This window comes from Hemiscyllium ocellatum, chromosome 39, assembly GCF_020745735.1.
Source record: "Hemiscyllium ocellatum isolate sHemOce1 chromosome 39, sHemOce1.pat.X.cur, whole genome shotgun sequence".
Taxonomy (NCBI): Eukaryota; Metazoa; Chordata; class Chondrichthyes; order Orectolobiformes; family Hemiscylliidae; genus Hemiscyllium; species Hemiscyllium ocellatum.
This window is the reverse complement of record NC_083439.1, coordinates 2,583,072-2,601,914: the sequence shown is the minus strand read 5'-3', so window position 1 is coordinate 2,601,914 and position 18,843 is coordinate 2,583,072. Positions and strand designations below refer to the sequence as shown.

The window sequence follows — 18,843 nt, the reverse complement described above, 5'->3', positions numbered from 1 at the left end:
TAAAAATACTCAAATCAGTCTGGATTTGTGATGAATATTGGGCAATGCACCAGGTTAAAGGAAGAGTTTGAACATTTGATTTTAATACCAAATTGCAATTATGAACTCAGTCCATCAATGCAGGGAACATTGTAAACATGAGCAAATGATTCATGGTTACGCTACAGGAGAAAGTACAAATCAAATAGTAAAGACTTAGTGAATTATAAAAGTTGGAGATTGAATTAATCTGTTATAAACAAACCTTTTAATGCAATGGTCATGCATCACTAGTAGAACTTCCCAATTTGCTATTTGCCTACTGGTTCTATCACTCTAAACACATAACCTCATTATTCTACAGAGTATCACATTTTCAGAAATTCTTGAGCAAAGGGAGAAACTCAAGGCTTTGGCCCTTTTTCTCTTTTATTCTATTTCTTTTTCTAAACTTATCATCTGATGTTTCTTCTTTTAGTTCAGATTCTGTTCAATACTTACACTTGGATAGAAATTATGAAATGTATACTTACAGTGATGTGATCAAACAGAGAGAAAGTAACTGATCCTCCATCCACTGTAGTAGAAATAATTTTGTCTCGAAGACGTTTGAGGCAGCCTGGTTTCCAGACACATGACCCATCAGACTTTGCTGAGATCACAAGACCCTCTTTATTCTTCAGGAATGCTGGAGCTTTTATGCCATACCTGGTTTACACAGTACATCTCAATTTATTTTTACCAAATAATTATGCGCAGAAAAAAGTAGAATAGAAGCTGATTATTTAAATATACAGTACAGCAAAACTGTTAGCTTTCAAAGGACAAGAAATGAACTCTGAAGATATTGTACCATTCTATGATTCAGTGTACTGAAGAAAAACTTCAGTTTTAATGCATTATATTTGTCCATTAACTAAATTACAAAAATCAAGTCATTGCATTCTTTTTTGACAGAGAGAAAGTGATGACCTTCATTGAAGCAATCAGTTTAATAGGGAAGTTATAGGAGAAGAAACAGATTTGCATTCATTTACTGCCTTTCGCAAAGTTGTTCAAGATATCCCAAAGTACTTTATAGTTGTGACTCCGGAACAATACTTCTCACTGTGCAGCCGTAACCTCTTACTGATCTAGTACGTCAAGCTAAATTTTGTGGGAGTGGTAAGCGAGACTGCTACTAACTGATCCATAATAACAACTTTTTTGTTGTGGTTCTGTTCACTGAGCTGGGAATTTGTGTTGCAGACGTTTCGTCCCCTGTCTAGGTGACATCCTCAGTGCTTGGGAGCCTCCTGTGAAGCGCTTCTGTGAAGTTTCCTCCGGCATTTATAATGGTTTGTCTCTGCCCCTTCCGGTTATCAGTTCCAGCTGTTCGCTGCAGTGGCCGGTATATTGGGACAGCTGGAACTGACAACCGAAAGCGGCAGAGACAAACCACTATAAATGCTGGAGGAAACATCACAGAAGCGCTTCACAGGAGGCTCCCAAGCACTGAGGATATCACCTCGACAGGGGACGAAACGTCTGCAACACAAATTCCCAGCTCAGCGAACAGAATCACAACAACGAGCACCTGAGCTACAAATCTTCTCACAAACTTTTAACAACTTTTTTCCCAACTATTACATGCCCATCCTGACAAGCATACCTTTTTTTTGTGATACCTAGGCAGTTAAGTGCTTGGGCATTTTTGCACAATCTCACATACCCATCATAATTTTCAAAGCCTCGTGTGCATGGCCCAAGTGGGAACTTACACGTTGCTGAAATGAATCCCTCATTACTTTTCCAGCTTGCCTCTGAGACAGGAACTTGTTGTTTCAGGTTAACTACATGGTTTGAATGATGTAGAATACAATATAATTATATTTCTGCTTCACTGCATTATTTAAATGAAAAGAAACTTCAGAATGCTGCAATGTTCAGGAAGCTGGGTGTTTTTGTGTATGAATAACAAAAATGAGCACACATTTAAGTAATTACAAGGTCAATAGGATGTTGGAGTATACTGTATGGTGGGAATACAAGAATAGAGAAGTTTTGCTACTGATGTACAAGGCACTGGTGAGATTCACTAAGAGTATTATGAACAGTTTTGATCTCCTTTCTTGAGGGGTGTACTTGTACTCAAGAGAGTTCCAAAGGTTTGCTTAGCTGATTCCTGGAGTGAAGCGATTGTCAATGAGGAATGATTGAGATGACCTACAGAAAGAGGATTCAGGGGAAGGAGTGGGTCTGAAGGTGGATGCTGGAATAATTTCCTCCAGTCAGATATCTTAATAAACTAAGGTGCATGGTTTAAAAATAAGGGTTTGCCACATGGGTCATTAGCCTTTGAAATTCTCTTCCACAAAGAGGAGTGGAGATTAAGTCAATTAATATAGTCAAGGTTGAGTTAGATGTTGATTGAGCAGGCATTCATAGGGAGTTAAGGCCAAGTGGAGTTAAGGCCACAAACAGATTCATCATGATCTTATTGAACAGGAAAGCAACCGGCCTACTCTTGGCCCTATTTCTTATGGTGTGCACAATTCCTGAAGCAGGGTTCATGCCCGAAACATCGATTCTCCTGCTCCTTGGATGCTGCCTGACCTGCTGTGCTTTTCCAGCAACACATTTTCAGCTCTGATCTCCAGCATCTGCAGTCCTCACTTTCTCCTACTTTTTATGGTTCAGGCATTGTCATATTGTTAGATACAACACTAAACCAAGATTCCATTGACTTTTCTGGTAAATTAGAAGAACCCATGATACTTTTCAAAGAACAAGGAAACTCTGTTATCCAGGCCAACAGTTATTGATCAATTAGCAGACTAGAATATGGTTATCTTTGTTCTGCCTTGCTGTGCGAACTAGATATTGCAGTTATCCACAGAACAAGAGCAACAAAATTTCAAAAATAATTCATTGGCTGTGAAGTACTTTCATTCATAGTGAGAATGAGAAGGATGCAATGCAACATAAGACATTTTTTTTACTGTAGCTCTGACCATTCATATGTGACACTAAATCAGAACCAGGCTTTTTCCACAAATTACAGTGACATGAACAAATCAGGACACAGTATAAAGATCAATGAGCAAACTCGGGTTTAAGGTATTCATTCTAGCCACTTTTGATTCATGAATAATTTAGAAATTTCAAATGCTACAATTTATCAGATTAGTTTTTAAATGGTATGAAACATTTCAGGAATTACCTTGGTACAAAGACCAGCACGCCATTTGCCCGAATTGAGTATATGATGCCATCTGCTATACAACGTTCGTCTGAAGGGTCTTTATCCTTAAAGTACATGCACTGAAATAACTCAATAGATTGTTTCTGCACATACTGTGCAGCCTAGAAAACAACAGAAAAGAACAGGCTTAATTAGGCCATTGCATTCAACTCTCTAATTTTCAAACTTTACTGCAGGTGAATCATTACTCTATTCCTATGTACCCTTGGATCTCAAATTTCCAATTGAGACATTACTCACGTGGAAGTCAGCTCCAACAAAACAACCTAGTGCAGCTACAAAAATAGTCAGTTGACAATAAGTGCTATCAACATCTCTTGCAGGGGAGGAGAGAAATTAGCCATGGTGGCTTAGTGGTTAGCACTGCTGCCTCACAGTGCCAGGGACCCAGGTTTAATTCCCACCTCTCGCAACTGTCTGTGTGGAGTTTGCATGTTCTCCCTGTGTCTGCGTGGGTTTCCTCTGGGTGCTCCAATTTCCTCCCATAGTCCACAGATGTGCAGGTTAGGTGAATTGGCCATGCTAAATTGCCTGTAGCGTGCGGGCTGCTCAGCAATTGGTGACTGGTTCACATGGAAAAAAAATGGGTTTATTCCAAGCATTATAGGACTTTGTTACCTTCCACTCACTGAATTTTTTTTTTAAAGAAAGCTAAATGCAAAGCTCTATTTTACAGAGTAATTCAGTAATACAGCAGACATCAGTTACTGGAAAGTTACTAATGATTTCCAGCAGAATTTTATTTAAAAAGGGTTGAGATAAGATATTCAGAGCACTCAAATTAGTGAGAACTAAACAACGTTTTCTATGTTTTTAAGCTGTTTTCTCTTCTGGTCCCTTTTCCTGAATGAACCAAACAAACTATAATCTGAACTCAAGTGAAATGCTGGCTGGCATGCAAGAGGTAGGTTTCCCTCTCTTCTGAGGAATTCAGCTCAATACACTTCATCAGTGTTCTCACTGATTTAACTTGCTAGGGAGCACAACATACACTGTTATATTAAGTTAGTTACTTGCTGAAAACAATATAACTTTCCCAACAAAACTTGATATACATGCTGATTATTGAATCCGTTTATATTCCGCTGTTCAAAAAGTGGAAGTTGTTTTGCGTTTTGAACTGAAGTCAGGTACAGTACAATTTTCCCTTTCCCAAGTCAGGTTGTGTACAATTAGGTGCAATTTCCACTGAATCTCAAAGTATGCTTCAATCCCAACCTCTCAGCTGCATTAGGTGAGCAAAATATCTCAATTTCCTAACCCTAGTCATTCTTGTAGCCTGAGTAAACATTTTAGCAATTTCTTTGTTCAATGGCACTATTAATCTGGCTGCATTTAAATGTAGGTCATGAGGACAGTGAGAGCTATCGTAAAGTACTCTTTAGAGGAAAGTAGCTGAAAAGTTGTTTAACATTTTTGATCCATGTTTGCAATCTGCAAATTAGAATGACCGTTTTACAGCATGAAAAGATGCCCCTTTGGTCCGTCGTATCAGCATTAGTCATCAAGCACTCATCTACTCGAGTCCCACTTTCCATCATGTGGCCTAAAACCTTGTATACTATGGTGCCACAAGTAATTATCTAGATACTTATTAAATGTCTTGAGTGTTACCATCTCTACCACCATTTCAGGTAGTGAGCTTCAGATACTCAACACCCACTGAATCAAGAAAAATATTACTTCATAGAAGCCCCACAGTGTGGAAACAGGCCATTTGGCCCAACAAGTCCACATCAACCATCCGAAATACATCCCATCCAGACCCACCCCCTACCTGATCCCTGTAACCCTGCATTTCCCATGGCTAATGCACCTAACCTATACATCTCTGAACACTAAGGTGGCCATGCTAAATTGCTCAAATTTACACATCTTTGGACTATGGGAGGAAACTGGAGCACCCGGTGGAAACCTATACAGTCAGTTGCTTGAGGTTGCAATCAAACCCGGGTCCCTGGTGCTGTGAGGCAGCAGTGCTAACTACAGATACAGTGCTGCTCTAAATCTCCTTCCATCCTGGCCCCAAGGACCTGTTCCAGTGTTGTATATTTCTATGTTCCTGCAAACTTTAAACGTGCACCCCCCCCCCCAACCACCGTTAATGATTCCTCTAATAAATGGAAAAACCTATTCCAGTCTATGCTGTCATAATTATTTGCAACCTAATCACCAGTCGCCCCTATAGGTCTTCTGAATCACTTTATTCAAGAATCTGTGGACATGCAACAAAAGGTCTCCCTCATCCTCTGAACTTCCTATGGTCCTATCATTCATTGTGTACTCCTTTGACTTGATATAGCTTCCAAAATGCATCACCTCACACTTTACATGGTTAAATTCCATTTGCTTTGCCCATGTTACCAGCCTTCTATCATCCTGTGGCCTAAGGTTTTCCACCTTAGGAATTTCCCATACCACTGATTTTCTTGTCATCTGCAAACTTATGAATGAAACCTCTTACATTCATGTCTAGATCAGTAACGCACGCAACAGCAAGTGATCCAGCACTGAACCATGAGTACCCCTCGGAACACAGGCTTCCAGTCACGAAAACAACCTTTGATCATGACCTTTTACCTCCAACCACTAAGCTAATTTTGAAACCAATTTGTCAAATTGCTCTGAATCCAATGGGCTCTTACTTTCTTGCCCAGATGCAAGACTTTGCCAAAAGACTTACCGAAACATACGTAGACTACATCTTCTGCACTACCCTCACGTCCTCTCTAATGTGACTAGGATGATACGTGTGAAATTAGTCTATGCTTTGAAAAAGGAATACAAAAATGTCCTATTGAATTTGTTTACTCACCCTGTTTTTGTTGTTGATGTGCTGACATAATTCTGCTAAGTCTTTGTTGCTGAGTAATGAATCTTCTGGTTCCAAATTCTCATCTTTCATTATAGCTGCCATTAGTAGTCTATGCACCACAATGTCTGCATATCTTCTGATTGGAGAAGTGAAGTGAGTATATTTTTCCAGAGCAAGCCCTGTGATAAGAAAAAGTAGGGACAGCTTCCAACACTATTTCCATCTCTTGCCTTCCAAGGTCATGCAAATTGTTGATGATATTTGACATCCAACATGTATTACAGGCTCCACCGATAAAATGAATCATACTTTTATTAATTTCTAACCCTGGATTTACCTCAACAGAACCATGTTCCCACTGAAAACTATATTATTAAAAAATAATAACTGGCTCACTCGTATTAAAACATGGATTATACTAGAACAAAGAGTGCAATCAATGCACACTGGCCTTTATGCACTTTCCCTTTGGTTTACTCAGTGTGGATCTGTCTTTTAATTTACCAGATTAAAATTCGAATTGAACTGAAAGCTGAAGGTTAACCATTTGGCGGTTGTAAGGGCTCTGTGAAATGAATTCAGCCTCAATCCAGATCCTAGGTTTTACACTTACAGAGCACAAATAATCCATTCTTTGGCAACAACTTGTGGGCTCAATCAAGAAGACTGCTGGAGGGAGACTTAGGAGAATTCATATTTGTTTGAGATGACCAATTAGAAGCCTGGAACTTTGGCAACTCTGGTAATCTGCCCTTCAAAGCCAAGATAATTCAATCCTATGTGCATTATTTGCCCTCATTTAAACACGCCTGAGACTTTGATTTTTTTTTAAAAGTGGTGTTGCCCATTTTAGTAAACCTGGGATCTATCATCTTTTGTTTAACAGAAAAGCTCAAAATTCTAAGCTCCATCATCTAAAAGCCCTGAATCTTTGCATGTATATCTTGGCTATCAAAAGTAAAATGACAACTTAGTAACCATAGTAACCAGTTTCCATGAAAACCCAGCAACTGCTTTTGCAAGAGAATGTAAAAGGTGCAGATTTAAACAAATTAAAATCAATCCAGTGTGCTAGGCTCAGCATGTAACAGGAAAAGAGCTTTTCTTGCCTGCAGTTTCACTCGAATTAACATTTGTAAATTAATTGCATACAAAGGTGTCCATATCCTAAAAACATTAGGTATTTGATAAAGTAGAACAATTCTCTGCATTTCATATGGAGCATTTTAAAGAAGTGTTACCTCGCCTCTGGTATTTCACATGGAACTCACTCCTCTCTGGGTGGGCAACTTTTTCACACACAGAGTGATGCGTGTATGAAATGAACTGCCAGAGGAAGTGGAGGCTGGTACAACTACAACATTTAAAAGACACCTGGATGGGTACATGAAAAGGAAGGGTTTAGAAGGATATAGGCCATATGCTGACAAATGGAACTAGATTAATTTAGGATATCTGATTGGCATGGACAAGTTGGACTGAAGGGTCTGTTGCCATGCTATACAGCTCTATGACTCTATGTGATTCCATGGGAACTGCCTAATGCCTTATCCAAGTGGTTATTTTTAATGCATGATTCTGTGTCATAGCCTTTTGCACCATACGGGACATTGCAGCAAAGTTCCCTGCGCTGTTCACACATGCTATTTTCCAGCAGAGGTCAGAGAGCACCAGTAAGTCTGAAGGAAGAGATGAAAGAGTTTGCGTAAAATTACACACATAGAAATCACAACATCACACTTTAACCCCAACCATTTTTAAGTACATTTTGATGGCAGGTGAGGTACTTTAATCTTCCATCTTAATTCCATTAATCTTACACATGCCCACCAGAATATTACCCATGAAGATATTATCAACACCATCTACCACTCCAAGCGATCTTTCATTTGCTTGCCATTTTAATTCACCATCTTGCTCTCATGCTTACATTTCTATCATCGGCCTGTTGCAATATTCCAATAAAGCCTATTGTAATCTGGAGGAACAGCAGCTCATCTTCTGTTTACAAACTTTACAGCCGTCTGAACACTGATTTGAATAACTTCATCTTGATTTTTTTTTTGCTAATGTCAATTTCTATCTTACTTTTATGTTTTTGTTTTCAAACCCTGATTTCCTTTATTCTTCCTTTGACACCTAATCTAGTTCTATGCTACAAATGTTACCACCTGTTTGCCTTTTGTTCCATGACAAGTTGGTTAATTAATATTTTATGCTTGTTTTTTTGATCGACCAGGCCCTGCTCTCTTACATTATAAATTAGTAATAAAAATGAGTTCTGAGGAAGGGTCACTGGACTCCAACTTTTGTTTGCTTTCCACCAATGCTGCCAGACCCGCTGAGGCCTTTAGCACTTGCATTTTATTTCACATTTTTGGCACATATTTTGCTTTTATATCATTTTAAGAATGTGGACCAGTCATATCCAGCCTCTTATCGGTAATTTTTTTGTTTGCCTCTATGGAGAAGTGCCTTCAGTTTAACATTTCCTCTGAAGGCCTTGTCAACATCAGGAGGACAGAACTTAAACCAAATTGACATACATGCATATGTTGTGAGGAAAAGCTGTCTCTACAATTGTAGTAAAATGATCTCTCAGTGCCTGTAATGGTGATGTTATTTCACAGAAATAGATCACCACCAACCAGACCAGCTCAGATTAAAAACATTTCTTCATTAAAATGGTGCAGTGAAGGTGCTAGAAAGAGTACAGTGAAAGATATACAGTGCAAAATACTTCAACAAGGTGCCACCGTGGATTCCAGCAGTCTATCACTTCAAAGGTTTCTCTTCAAAGATGCTATCAGACCTGCTGAGCTTTTCAAGCGACTTCTGTTTTTGTTTGTCACTTCAAAGATTTTTTTCAAATCGTCTGTTCTCATTTTTGGACTGCTGAAAGGATTCCAAGTGACAACTGTAAAACAACTTTTGAGAGTCCTTGGGCATTAGCAGATTTATCAAGGGCACTGAGCCCTCATGGGTCACTTTACATAAGAATAGGATTAGGCCATTCAGTCCATTGATCCAGTTGTGCCATCCTTGATCATGACTGATCATCTCTTCGATGCTACTTTCCTGCATTATCTCCATATCCCTTGCACCTCACCTGGATGGCAGCTAGGGGATGCCAATCGGGGTCAGAAGCCTCAGCAGCAAGGTACCAATTGTTAAAAACTCTTTTACTTGTTTAGCTCAGAGTTTTACTGATTGAAGAAGCCTTATTAATCTATGGCATCAATTGCTTTGAGAAACAAGATTGGCTAGTTTTGAAATGTTGACTATCAGACTTCCTAAAGTTTCACTTGATGATCACGCCCCTCAATAGGAAATGATGGTAGATTCAACAGTCCATTTGCTGCTGCTTGCTTTGATAAAATACACAGGCGCTTTAAATATGCAGAAACTGCATAACCCATTCCTCTAGTTAATAACCTTAGGACATGCCTTTCCAACAATTTAAGTTGTTTCCAGCATTGGAAATAGGGAATGAAAACTTAAAATTTCCACCGCTGCTAGGTAAATCATCAGAAAAATTTCAAACACGAAATTACAGCAGAACTAATACCAAGCTTGTTGACCAACACAGGCTCCAGGTTCAGTAACACCTTGAATTTCAAGCGGTCATGTTTGTTTCATGTTCCTCCATGGAGTCATTCTTCCTGACCTCTATAACCTCTTCCAGCCCTACAACTTAACAATTCTTCATGTGTGCATAACCTCAATTTCCATTGCTCCATCTCTGGGAGCCATTCCCAGACATTTAGTTCTGGAATTTCCTTAACAAATCTATCCTCTCCGACTTTAAGATGTTCCTTAAATCCTAAATTTGACTCCAACCTTTTGGCCACCTGTTCGAATTATTTTTTATGTGGCTCAGAGTCATTTAAAAAAAAATAATGTTCCTATGATGCTCTTTGGACATTTTACAATGTTAAAAATGCCATGTAAATACCTGCTAGTGTTATAATTGAAACATTATAATTTTACAGAAAATGCTCCATTTATAAATGTTCATTTCAAAAACCTTTGTATTTGGAAGTGGAAATGTTATGCTTATTTTCATTTGCCACATATTCTGAGAAAACACATTACCAAATCTACAAAATCATTATGATGCCTCACAGTTTAGCATAGAAATCCTGTAAAATAACTTACTAGACACCTGCAATGCAGTGTTGACACAGGCACTGACTAATGCAGTCTGATCACTGCATTGTAGTGAGGCTTACTGGATTGAATGCAGCAATGACTTTCTTGGGGAGGGAAGCAAATATTTATTCTATTTCCAATATATTTATTCAAGGTCAGAATAACCAAATACATAACACAGACATTTCAGAAAAAAAATAGTCTTACCCAGATTGGACAAAAAAAATGCAATTCTTTTTGAACAAAATACAATTTAACAGTTTATAGGTTTTAAAAGTCTCCCAGCTTCTGCTGTAACTGAAATTACCAATTGTTCAAATGTGGTAGTCATAGGGAAGAAATGGAGAAAGCATCTTACAAAATGAAGCTCTCAAGAAATAGTGATGATTAATATTCGTTAAAAAATAATCTCATACCATTTATACTCAGTGTTATAGAGTCATAGAGTATTTACAGCACAGAAGGAGGCCCTTCAGCATACTGTGTCTGCACTGGTCATCAAGTGATTATTTATTCTAATCCCATTTTCCAGCATTTGGCCCATAGTATTGAATATTGTAGTGTTTCAAGCGCACATCTCAATATTTAACTATCCCGAGGCACCTGCTTCTACCACCCTTACAGGCAGTGAGTTCCAGACATGCATCATTCTCTGGGTGGAAAAAAGTCCTCAAATACCCTCTGACCTTCTGTTCCTTACCTCAAAACCACACCCTTGGTTACTGACCTCTCTATTGAAGGGAAAAAAAGTTTCCTGTGATCTGTTTCTCAAAAATTTGTACTCAGTCAGGTATTCCCTTTTATCTTGATCAGTATGTTACAATGTATAAATACTAAAATGGATAAACATAATTTCACGTACCATAATGATAATATTCATCCTCTGAGCAGGAACCAGTAGAAAAATAAACAGCATTGGACATTGCCTGTGTGGCCATGGATCGTAACAGCTTATTCACCTGAGGATCATCTGGATCTTCTGCCATATCCAGAGAATCTGCCAAAGCCTTGTTGGAGCTAAAAATGGTCAATATAAACATTTTAAATAATATATAAACATTTGTCTGTGCCTGAGAGATCACAAAATTTCCTGCTCCAGCTTAATTTTATACACAACAAAACTGTGGAATTCCTTATATTGCATCCCCCTCCAAACCAAACACTCCAAAACAAGATTGCAAGTTTGTTTACTGAGCTGGAGGATTTGTTCTCAGATGTTTTGTTAACATGCTAGGTGACATCATCAGTGAGCCTCCATTGAAGCGTTGGTGTTCTGTCCCACTTGCTATTTGTGTGTCTTGGTCTTGAAGGTGAACCTTCACCGACAAGACTGACAAACAAATCAACAGGACACCCATGGATCAGCAATATCAGGATTCCTGGCAGAAGCAGTTATGCAGAGGTTAGAAAAAACAGCCCTCCCATGATTCAGCCCAAGCTTTGAATGCACTATGTGGATGACATCTTTGTCATCACGAAACGCAACATATTAGAAGAAACCCACAAACACATAACAACATCCGTACCAGTGTAAAGTTCACCAGAGAGGAAGACAACACTAACAGACTCCCCTTCCTAGATGCCACAGTAGAATGAACAGCCAATGGAAAGTTGCAGACGAGTTTCTACAGGAAAGTAACATACACTAACCAGATAATCTACTACAGGAGCAACCATCCCAACACCCACAAGCAGAGCTGCATCAGAACATTACTTAAATTAGCCACAACAAACGCAGCACCCAGGGACTATGAGAGGAATGGTGGCACAGTGGTTAGCACTGCTGCCTCACAGCGCCAGAGACCCGGGTTCAATTCCCGTCTCAGGCAACTATCTGTGTGGAGTCTGCACATTCTCCCCGTGTCTGCGTGGGTTTCCTCCGGGTGCTCTGGTTTCCTCCCACAGTCAGATGTGCAGGTTAGGTGAATTGGCCACACTAAATTGCCCGTAGTGTTAGGTGAAGGGGTAAATATAGGGGAATGGGTCTGGGTGGGTTGCTCTTCGGAGGGTCAGTGTGGACTTGCTGGGCCAAAGGGCCTGTTTCCACACTGTAAATAATCTAATCTAAAAAAAAACCTCTACAAAGTATTCAAGAATAACAGGTACCTGATAAGTACAATCCACCAATTCTTAAACAACAACCTAAACAAGAAAACACAATATGCCCAGAGGCTCTAGCCACATGACCACACATTGAAGACATGTCAGAGATGATGACCAGACTTGGCATCATGGTAGCCCACAAAGCTACCAACACACTGAAACACCTATTGATGAATCTAAAAAGGATGCTGTACCAACAACCAGCAGAATGAACGTCATGTACAAAATACCCTGCAAGGATTGCAACAAACATTACATCAAACAGACGGGCAGGAAACTAGCCACCAGGATACAGGACCATCTACCACTAGTATCCTTACACGCAGCCGAAGAGGGACACCAATTCGACTGGGACAATGCAGGCTAAACAGAGATGTGCATGGGAATTTCTAGAGGCCTGGCATTCAAACCAGAACTCCATCAACAAACACATCGATTTGGACCCCATTTACCAACCTCTCAGAAAGAGAAGTGGTATCACCTACCACAACAGACCAAGACATAAACAGCAAGTGGGACAGAGCAACAGCAAGTGGCACAGAGCAACAGCGCTTCAACAGAGGCTCACTGATGATGTTACCTAGCATGGTGACAAAATGTCTAAGAACCAGCTCAGCGAGCAAACTTACAGCCATAATCCAGTAAATTAAAAATTCAAGGTTGCCTTCATCGAATTATCATTCCTAATTTACCGAGTCTACTTTCCTACCTTTACAACATTGGGGGTGTCCTAACTGGGCCTTTGTACTTGTCTTAAATTTCTCAAGATATAGTCACGAAAATCTACTCATTGGCAACATTAATCTATGTATTACCGTGTATCTATTTTGAATCCCTTTGCTTTTGCACAATCAATCAGCTCAGCGAAGAATTCCTGCTGTGGTGGAGGATGACAACGCAGCAAGGCTTGGTGAGGTAATTTCTCAGTTATCTTCTTTGCCACCCAGTGGTTGGCCAGAATCATACACTCTGCTACAGTCTCGTGCACTTCCAGTGGCTGCTTCGGGACCAGGTCACTAATATTCTTCTTTTCATCTAACTGTACTCGTAATTCAATGCCCTCCAGCTCCAGTGCACCGCCAAGTGCACGTTTTGCTCGAATGTGGCGAGCTATTTCAGTCAGCTTCTCTACAGCCCATATCAGATCATTTAATATTCTATGTTTGTCTTTCTCTTCATGTCCTTTGAGTTCAGGGATATCATCCATAATATGGAGATTCCCATCTAACAAGGCTTGGGCAGCTTCATAGTACATCTTGTATGCAGATTTTATAATGGTTCGTCCAAACCACACTTTAAGGACTTCATAGTTAGTTTTGTCCAATTCCCACAACACACTGACTGCATACCTTAAAGACAAAATAAGTACAGAAGACTAGCTTTAATTTTACATTGATATCACAGCAAACTACATACTTATTTATTTTGAACTCAATTATTTGTATCATGGTTAATTTTTAAAAACAACAATTTTGCACAGAAGTACGTTTTCCCCATTCTTTGGGTCAAATTTTCATAATTTTTTCAGTATTGGCTATCATAATTATTTTATTACACACATTTGTGTTAAACAAACCCTGGGAACATTAGTTGTTAATCAGAAGAGACACTATCTAGATATAAAATGCAAGATGAACTAATGAAGATCAACTCCATAATGTGACAGGCAAATATTAGATCTTTTCTTTTCTTCATTAGAGTTTGTCATTGCAAAAGAATTGTTCAATAGATGTGTCAACTGGAAACCTGACAGTTTCCTGATTGGGCAAAGCATAAACTTTACCATGTAAACTCTCTCTCCCACCCCTTGCCTCTTCATCCAATCTTCCAGCAGTTACACTGCTCCTTTACCGTGGCTGGAACAGTTAACTGCTCTCTGTCAGAACAAAAGAATCAAAGAACTTTAAATCCTTCTAATCCAAAAAAATTGACCTCTTTCTTCATTGGTATTTGCAAATCTAATATAGTTGAGACTTACCTGTCAGCACCTCCAAGTAAAGAACACAGGTCAGCACTCAGGATAGAAGGTAACATATCATAACGACGATCTGCTAAGTAACAAGTTGTTGCCCTAGAAGAAAATGGCAGGCATTCACAACTGAATATTAAGTGTACAGAAATAAAACTGCACAAGTGATTATTGTGGTTCTGTTCGCCAAGCTGGGAATTTGTGTGAGACGTTTTGTCCCCTGTCTAGGTGACATCCTCAGTGCTTGGGAGCCTCCTGTGAAACACTTCTGTGATGTTCCCTCCAGCATTTATAGTGGTTTGTCTCTGCCGCTTCAGATTGTCAGTTCCAGCTGTCCGTTGCAGTGGCCGGTATATTGGGTCCAGGTCGATGTGCTTGTTGATTGAATCAGTGGATGAGTGCCATGCCTCTAGGAATTCCCTGGCTGTTCTCGGTTTGGCATGTCCTATCATTGTAGCGTTGTCCCAGTTAAACTCATGTTGCTTGTCATCTGCGTGTGTCGCTACTAAGGATAGCTGGTCGTGTCTTTTCATGGCTAGTTGGTGTTCATGGATGCGGATCGTTAGCGGTCTTCCTGTTTGTCCTATGGAGTGTTTTGTGCAGTCCTTGCATGGGATTTTATACACTACATTGGTTTTGCTCATGCTGGGTATCGGGTCCTTTGTTCTGGTGAGTTGTTGTCTGAGAGTGGCTGTTGGTTTGTGTGCTGTTATGAGTCCTAGTGGTCACAGTAGTCTGGCTGTCAGTTTGGAAATGCTCTTGGTGTATGGTAGTGTGGCTAGTCCTTTGGGTCGCGGCATGTCCTTGTTCCGAATGAGGACATGCCGCAACCCAAAGGACTGGCCACACTACCATACATCAAGATCATTTCCAAACTGACAGCCAGACTACTGTGACCACTAGGACTCATAACAGCACACAAACCAACAGCCACTCTCAGACAACAACTCACCAGAATAAAGGACCCGATACCCAGCATGAGCAAAACCAATGTAGTGTACAAAATCCCATGCAAGGACTGCACAAAACACTCCATAGGACAAACAGGAAGACCGCTAACGATCCGCATCCATGAACACCAACTAGCCATGAAAAGACACGACCAGCTATCCTTAGTAGCCACACACGCAGATGACAAGCAACATGAGTTCGACTGGGACAACACTACAATGATAGGACAAGCCAAACCGAGAACAGCCAGGGAATTCCTAGAGGCATGGCACTCATCCACAGGTTCAATCAATAATAACATCAACCTGAACCCAATATATTGATCACTGCAACAGACAGCTGGAACTGACAACCGGAAGCAGCAGGACAAACCACTATAAATGCCGGAGGAAACATTACAGAAGCGCTTCACAGGAGGCTCCCAAGCACTGAGGATGTCACGTAGACAGGGGACGAAACGTCTCACACAAATTCCCAGCTTGGCGAACAGAACCACAACAACGAGCACCCGAGCTACAAATCTTCTCACAAACATTGCACCAGTGATGCTCAGCAGTCCTTTCCAGAGATCATAATATTTACACATCTTCACAACAGGGAAGCAGTGGCAGCTGGCAGATACCACAGAAGTATATAAATAAGTAGATTTACTAATTTTCCATTTGTAGCACCCTCAGGTGTCTTAGCTCTGGGGAATCTGACGGATCAGTCTGCAATGCTACTGTTTCCTTTGGGGCCATTTAAGAATACACAGGGCTGCTCCCCATCGGTGAAGTCATCAGAATAGCATTAGTGGGAATTCCCAACTCAGAAAAAAAATCCATCAATTAATGAAAATATCAAATACATTTATGATAAATGAATTAAGTTTTGATGAGATAGTACTTTAAACAAAATTTACTCCCCCAAGGATTTCCCATTTAATTGTTTCAATCACATTAACAGTTTTTTTTATTTTAAACTACCTTGATCGAGCTTCCAGATCTGTATTTGAATTTAATTTGACAAAGTGTGTGACATCAGCAATGTGAACCCCCAGCTCTAGATTGTCATTAACTAATCTGCGAACAGATAATGCATCGTCCACATCCTCACAATCCTTGGGGTCAATGCTGAACACCAGATGAGTGTTCCTTAAATCAACTCTCTGGGCTTGCTCCTCCGTATCAATTTTCCAAGGATTCTCGGGAGTGTTCACTGGCATCTCACGCAGCTACAGAGTGGAACAAACAAGCTGTACAGTTAAAACATATACTGTATCGTGAACATTATCGGTTGTTCTGTTATAACGCAACAGTTGTGTTACTCTGCAACATCGTGCCATGGAAAATCACTATAGAAAAGTGCACTGTCGAAGATCGCTAATAGAAAATCTCTATACCCATTCAGTAGAAAGTTTGCAACATCCAAATAATGTCCACAATTCACCAATCACGTTGTAGCCAATTTGTGCTGACCAAACACACGTTATAACAGAAAGACTTGTATTTCAATTTTCATTTCAGTAAAAGAAAAGTTCAACTATTTTATGTTTAATTTTTCCTTTTTAGATACACACATGGTATAGACTCATCAGCAAGCCTATGTCTCTATTCTGAACAATAAACACAAATCAAGTTTCTTTAACACCACCCCAATGCACTACAGTCTAATAATCTGTGATCTCTGCCAGTCTGACTTAAGAACAGTGACCAGGGACAAAGAAGAAATCAAAGATTAACTCCGTAATCTCTCCACAACTCGGAAATGCAGGAGGGAATACGCCTGTCCTCCAGTTTTGTGCCTTCCTCCAACACTGTGTTTAAGATTGGTGAACTCACTTCAATGAATTGTGAAACAAGCTATCTTCAGTTATTTCATCAATTACCTTTTTTCCATCATAAAGTCAGAGGAACTGTATAAAATGTTGGTTAGGCCAAAGCCAGAGAAGCGTGTACAATTCTGGAATGCACATTAAAAGGAGGGAGTTGACTGCATCGGAGAGGGTGCAGAGGAGAATTATCAGAATTTGCCTGGGCTGCAGAGTTTTAATTATGAGAGTTTGGATAGAATGGGGTTGTTTACCTTACAGCAGAGTAGCCTGATGTGAAACATGATTGAAATGTATAATCATATGAGGGGCATAGACAAGGTAGACAGGAAGGAATCTTTCTCCTTGCTGGAGGGATCAGTGACTATGAAGCACAGATTTAAGGTAAATATTGGAGACTTAGAGAGGATGTGAGGATTTTCTTTTCCACCCAGTGGGTGGACAAAATCTGGAATTCACTGACTTTAAGGTTGGTAGAATTCAGGTTGTAAGTTTGCTTGCTGAGCTGGAAGGTTTGTTTTCAGACATTTCATCACCATGCCAGATAATATCATCAATGAGCCTCCAGTGAAGCGCTGGAGTTATGTCCTGCTTTCTATTTACATAGCTTGGTCCAAGACTGAAATAGAAAGTAGGACAAAACACCAGTGGTTCACTGCAGGCTCACTGATGATGCTACCTAGCATGGTGCCGAAATGTCTCAAAACAAAATCTTTAGCTCAGCGAATAAACTTACATAGAACATAGGACATTACATCGCAGTACAGGCCCTTCGGCCCTTGATGTTGCGCCAACCAGTCAACCTGAGCTACAAATCTTCTCTAAACATCGGTGGTAGAAACCCTTGTAACACTTATGAAATAGATAGATGCACTCTTGTAATGCCAAGGAAGATCAAGGCTTTGGGTTAAGTGATAGAAAATAAGATTGGAATAGCTAGGTGGTTGTTTTTGACCAGTACAAACTCAATGGGCCATTCTTTCCAATATGTGTCTATGAATATAAATACAGGATGTTTGTTGATAATTGCACAGTGTACAGCACCATTCATACTTCCTCAATACTGAAGCAGTCCATGTTCAAATGCAGCAAGACCTGACCAATATCCAGACTTGGACTGATAGGAAGCAAGTAACGTTTACATAAGACAGGTGCTAGGCAAAATCACCTCCAACAAAACAGGATCTAACCACTGTCTCTTGACATTCAATGGCATTACTATCACTGAATACCCCATTATCAACTTCTTGATGGTTACAACTGAGCAAAAACTGAATGGACTAGCCACATAAACACAGTGGCTGCAAGAAAAGATCAGAGGCTAGGAATTCCACAAATCACTTCCTGACTCCCCAAAGCATGTTTGCCATCTACAAGGCCCACGACAGGAGTGTGACCAAGTACTCCACTTTTGCCTGGAAAGTTGCAACTCCAACAACATTCAAAAAGCGTGAACTATCCAGGAAAAAGTAGACAGCTTGATTGACACTACAAATCCAAACATTCACTCCCTCCATCATTGATGCTTAACAGCAACAGTATACACTATCTACATGATGCAGTGCAGAAATTCACTAAGACTCCTCAGGTAGCATTTTCCAATCTATGACCACCACAATTTACAAGGACAAGTGCAGAAGATACATGGGAACACCACTACCTGCAAGTTCCCCATTAAACTACTCACCAACCTGACTTTGGAAATACATTACCATTCCTTTGGTCACTGAGTCAAAATCCTGGAACTCCCTCTCGAACAGCACTATAGGTCAACCTACAACAAACAAATTGTAGTATTCAAGAAGACACTTACCACCACC

The 18,843-nt window shown here is 40.0% G+C and overlaps 1 protein-coding gene across 3 annotated transcripts in view; it reads right to left on the bottom strand.

The window, feature by feature from the left end:
• Positions 1-18,843, bottom strand: part of dis3l (DIS3 like exosome 3'-5' exoribonuclease) — a 56,400-nt gene that overhangs the window by 771 nt on the left and 36,786 nt on the right. For all 3 annotated transcript variants that reach the window (XM_060852930.1, XM_060852932.1, XM_060852931.1), the window contains 7 exons: positions 16,179-16,426; positions 14,272-14,364; positions 13,109-13,642; positions 11,053-11,207; positions 6,039-6,217; positions 3,182-3,324; positions 513-687 (listed from right to left, as the gene is read on the bottom strand). In XM_060852930.1, the coding sequence (XP_060708913.1) occupies positions 513-687; positions 3,182-3,324; positions 6,039-6,217; positions 11,053-11,207; positions 13,109-13,642; positions 14,272-14,364; positions 16,179-16,426 (1,527 nt within the window). The remainder of the gene's footprint in view (positions 1-512; positions 688-3,181; positions 3,325-6,038; positions 6,218-11,052; positions 11,208-13,108; positions 13,643-14,271; positions 14,365-16,178; positions 16,427-18,843) is intronic.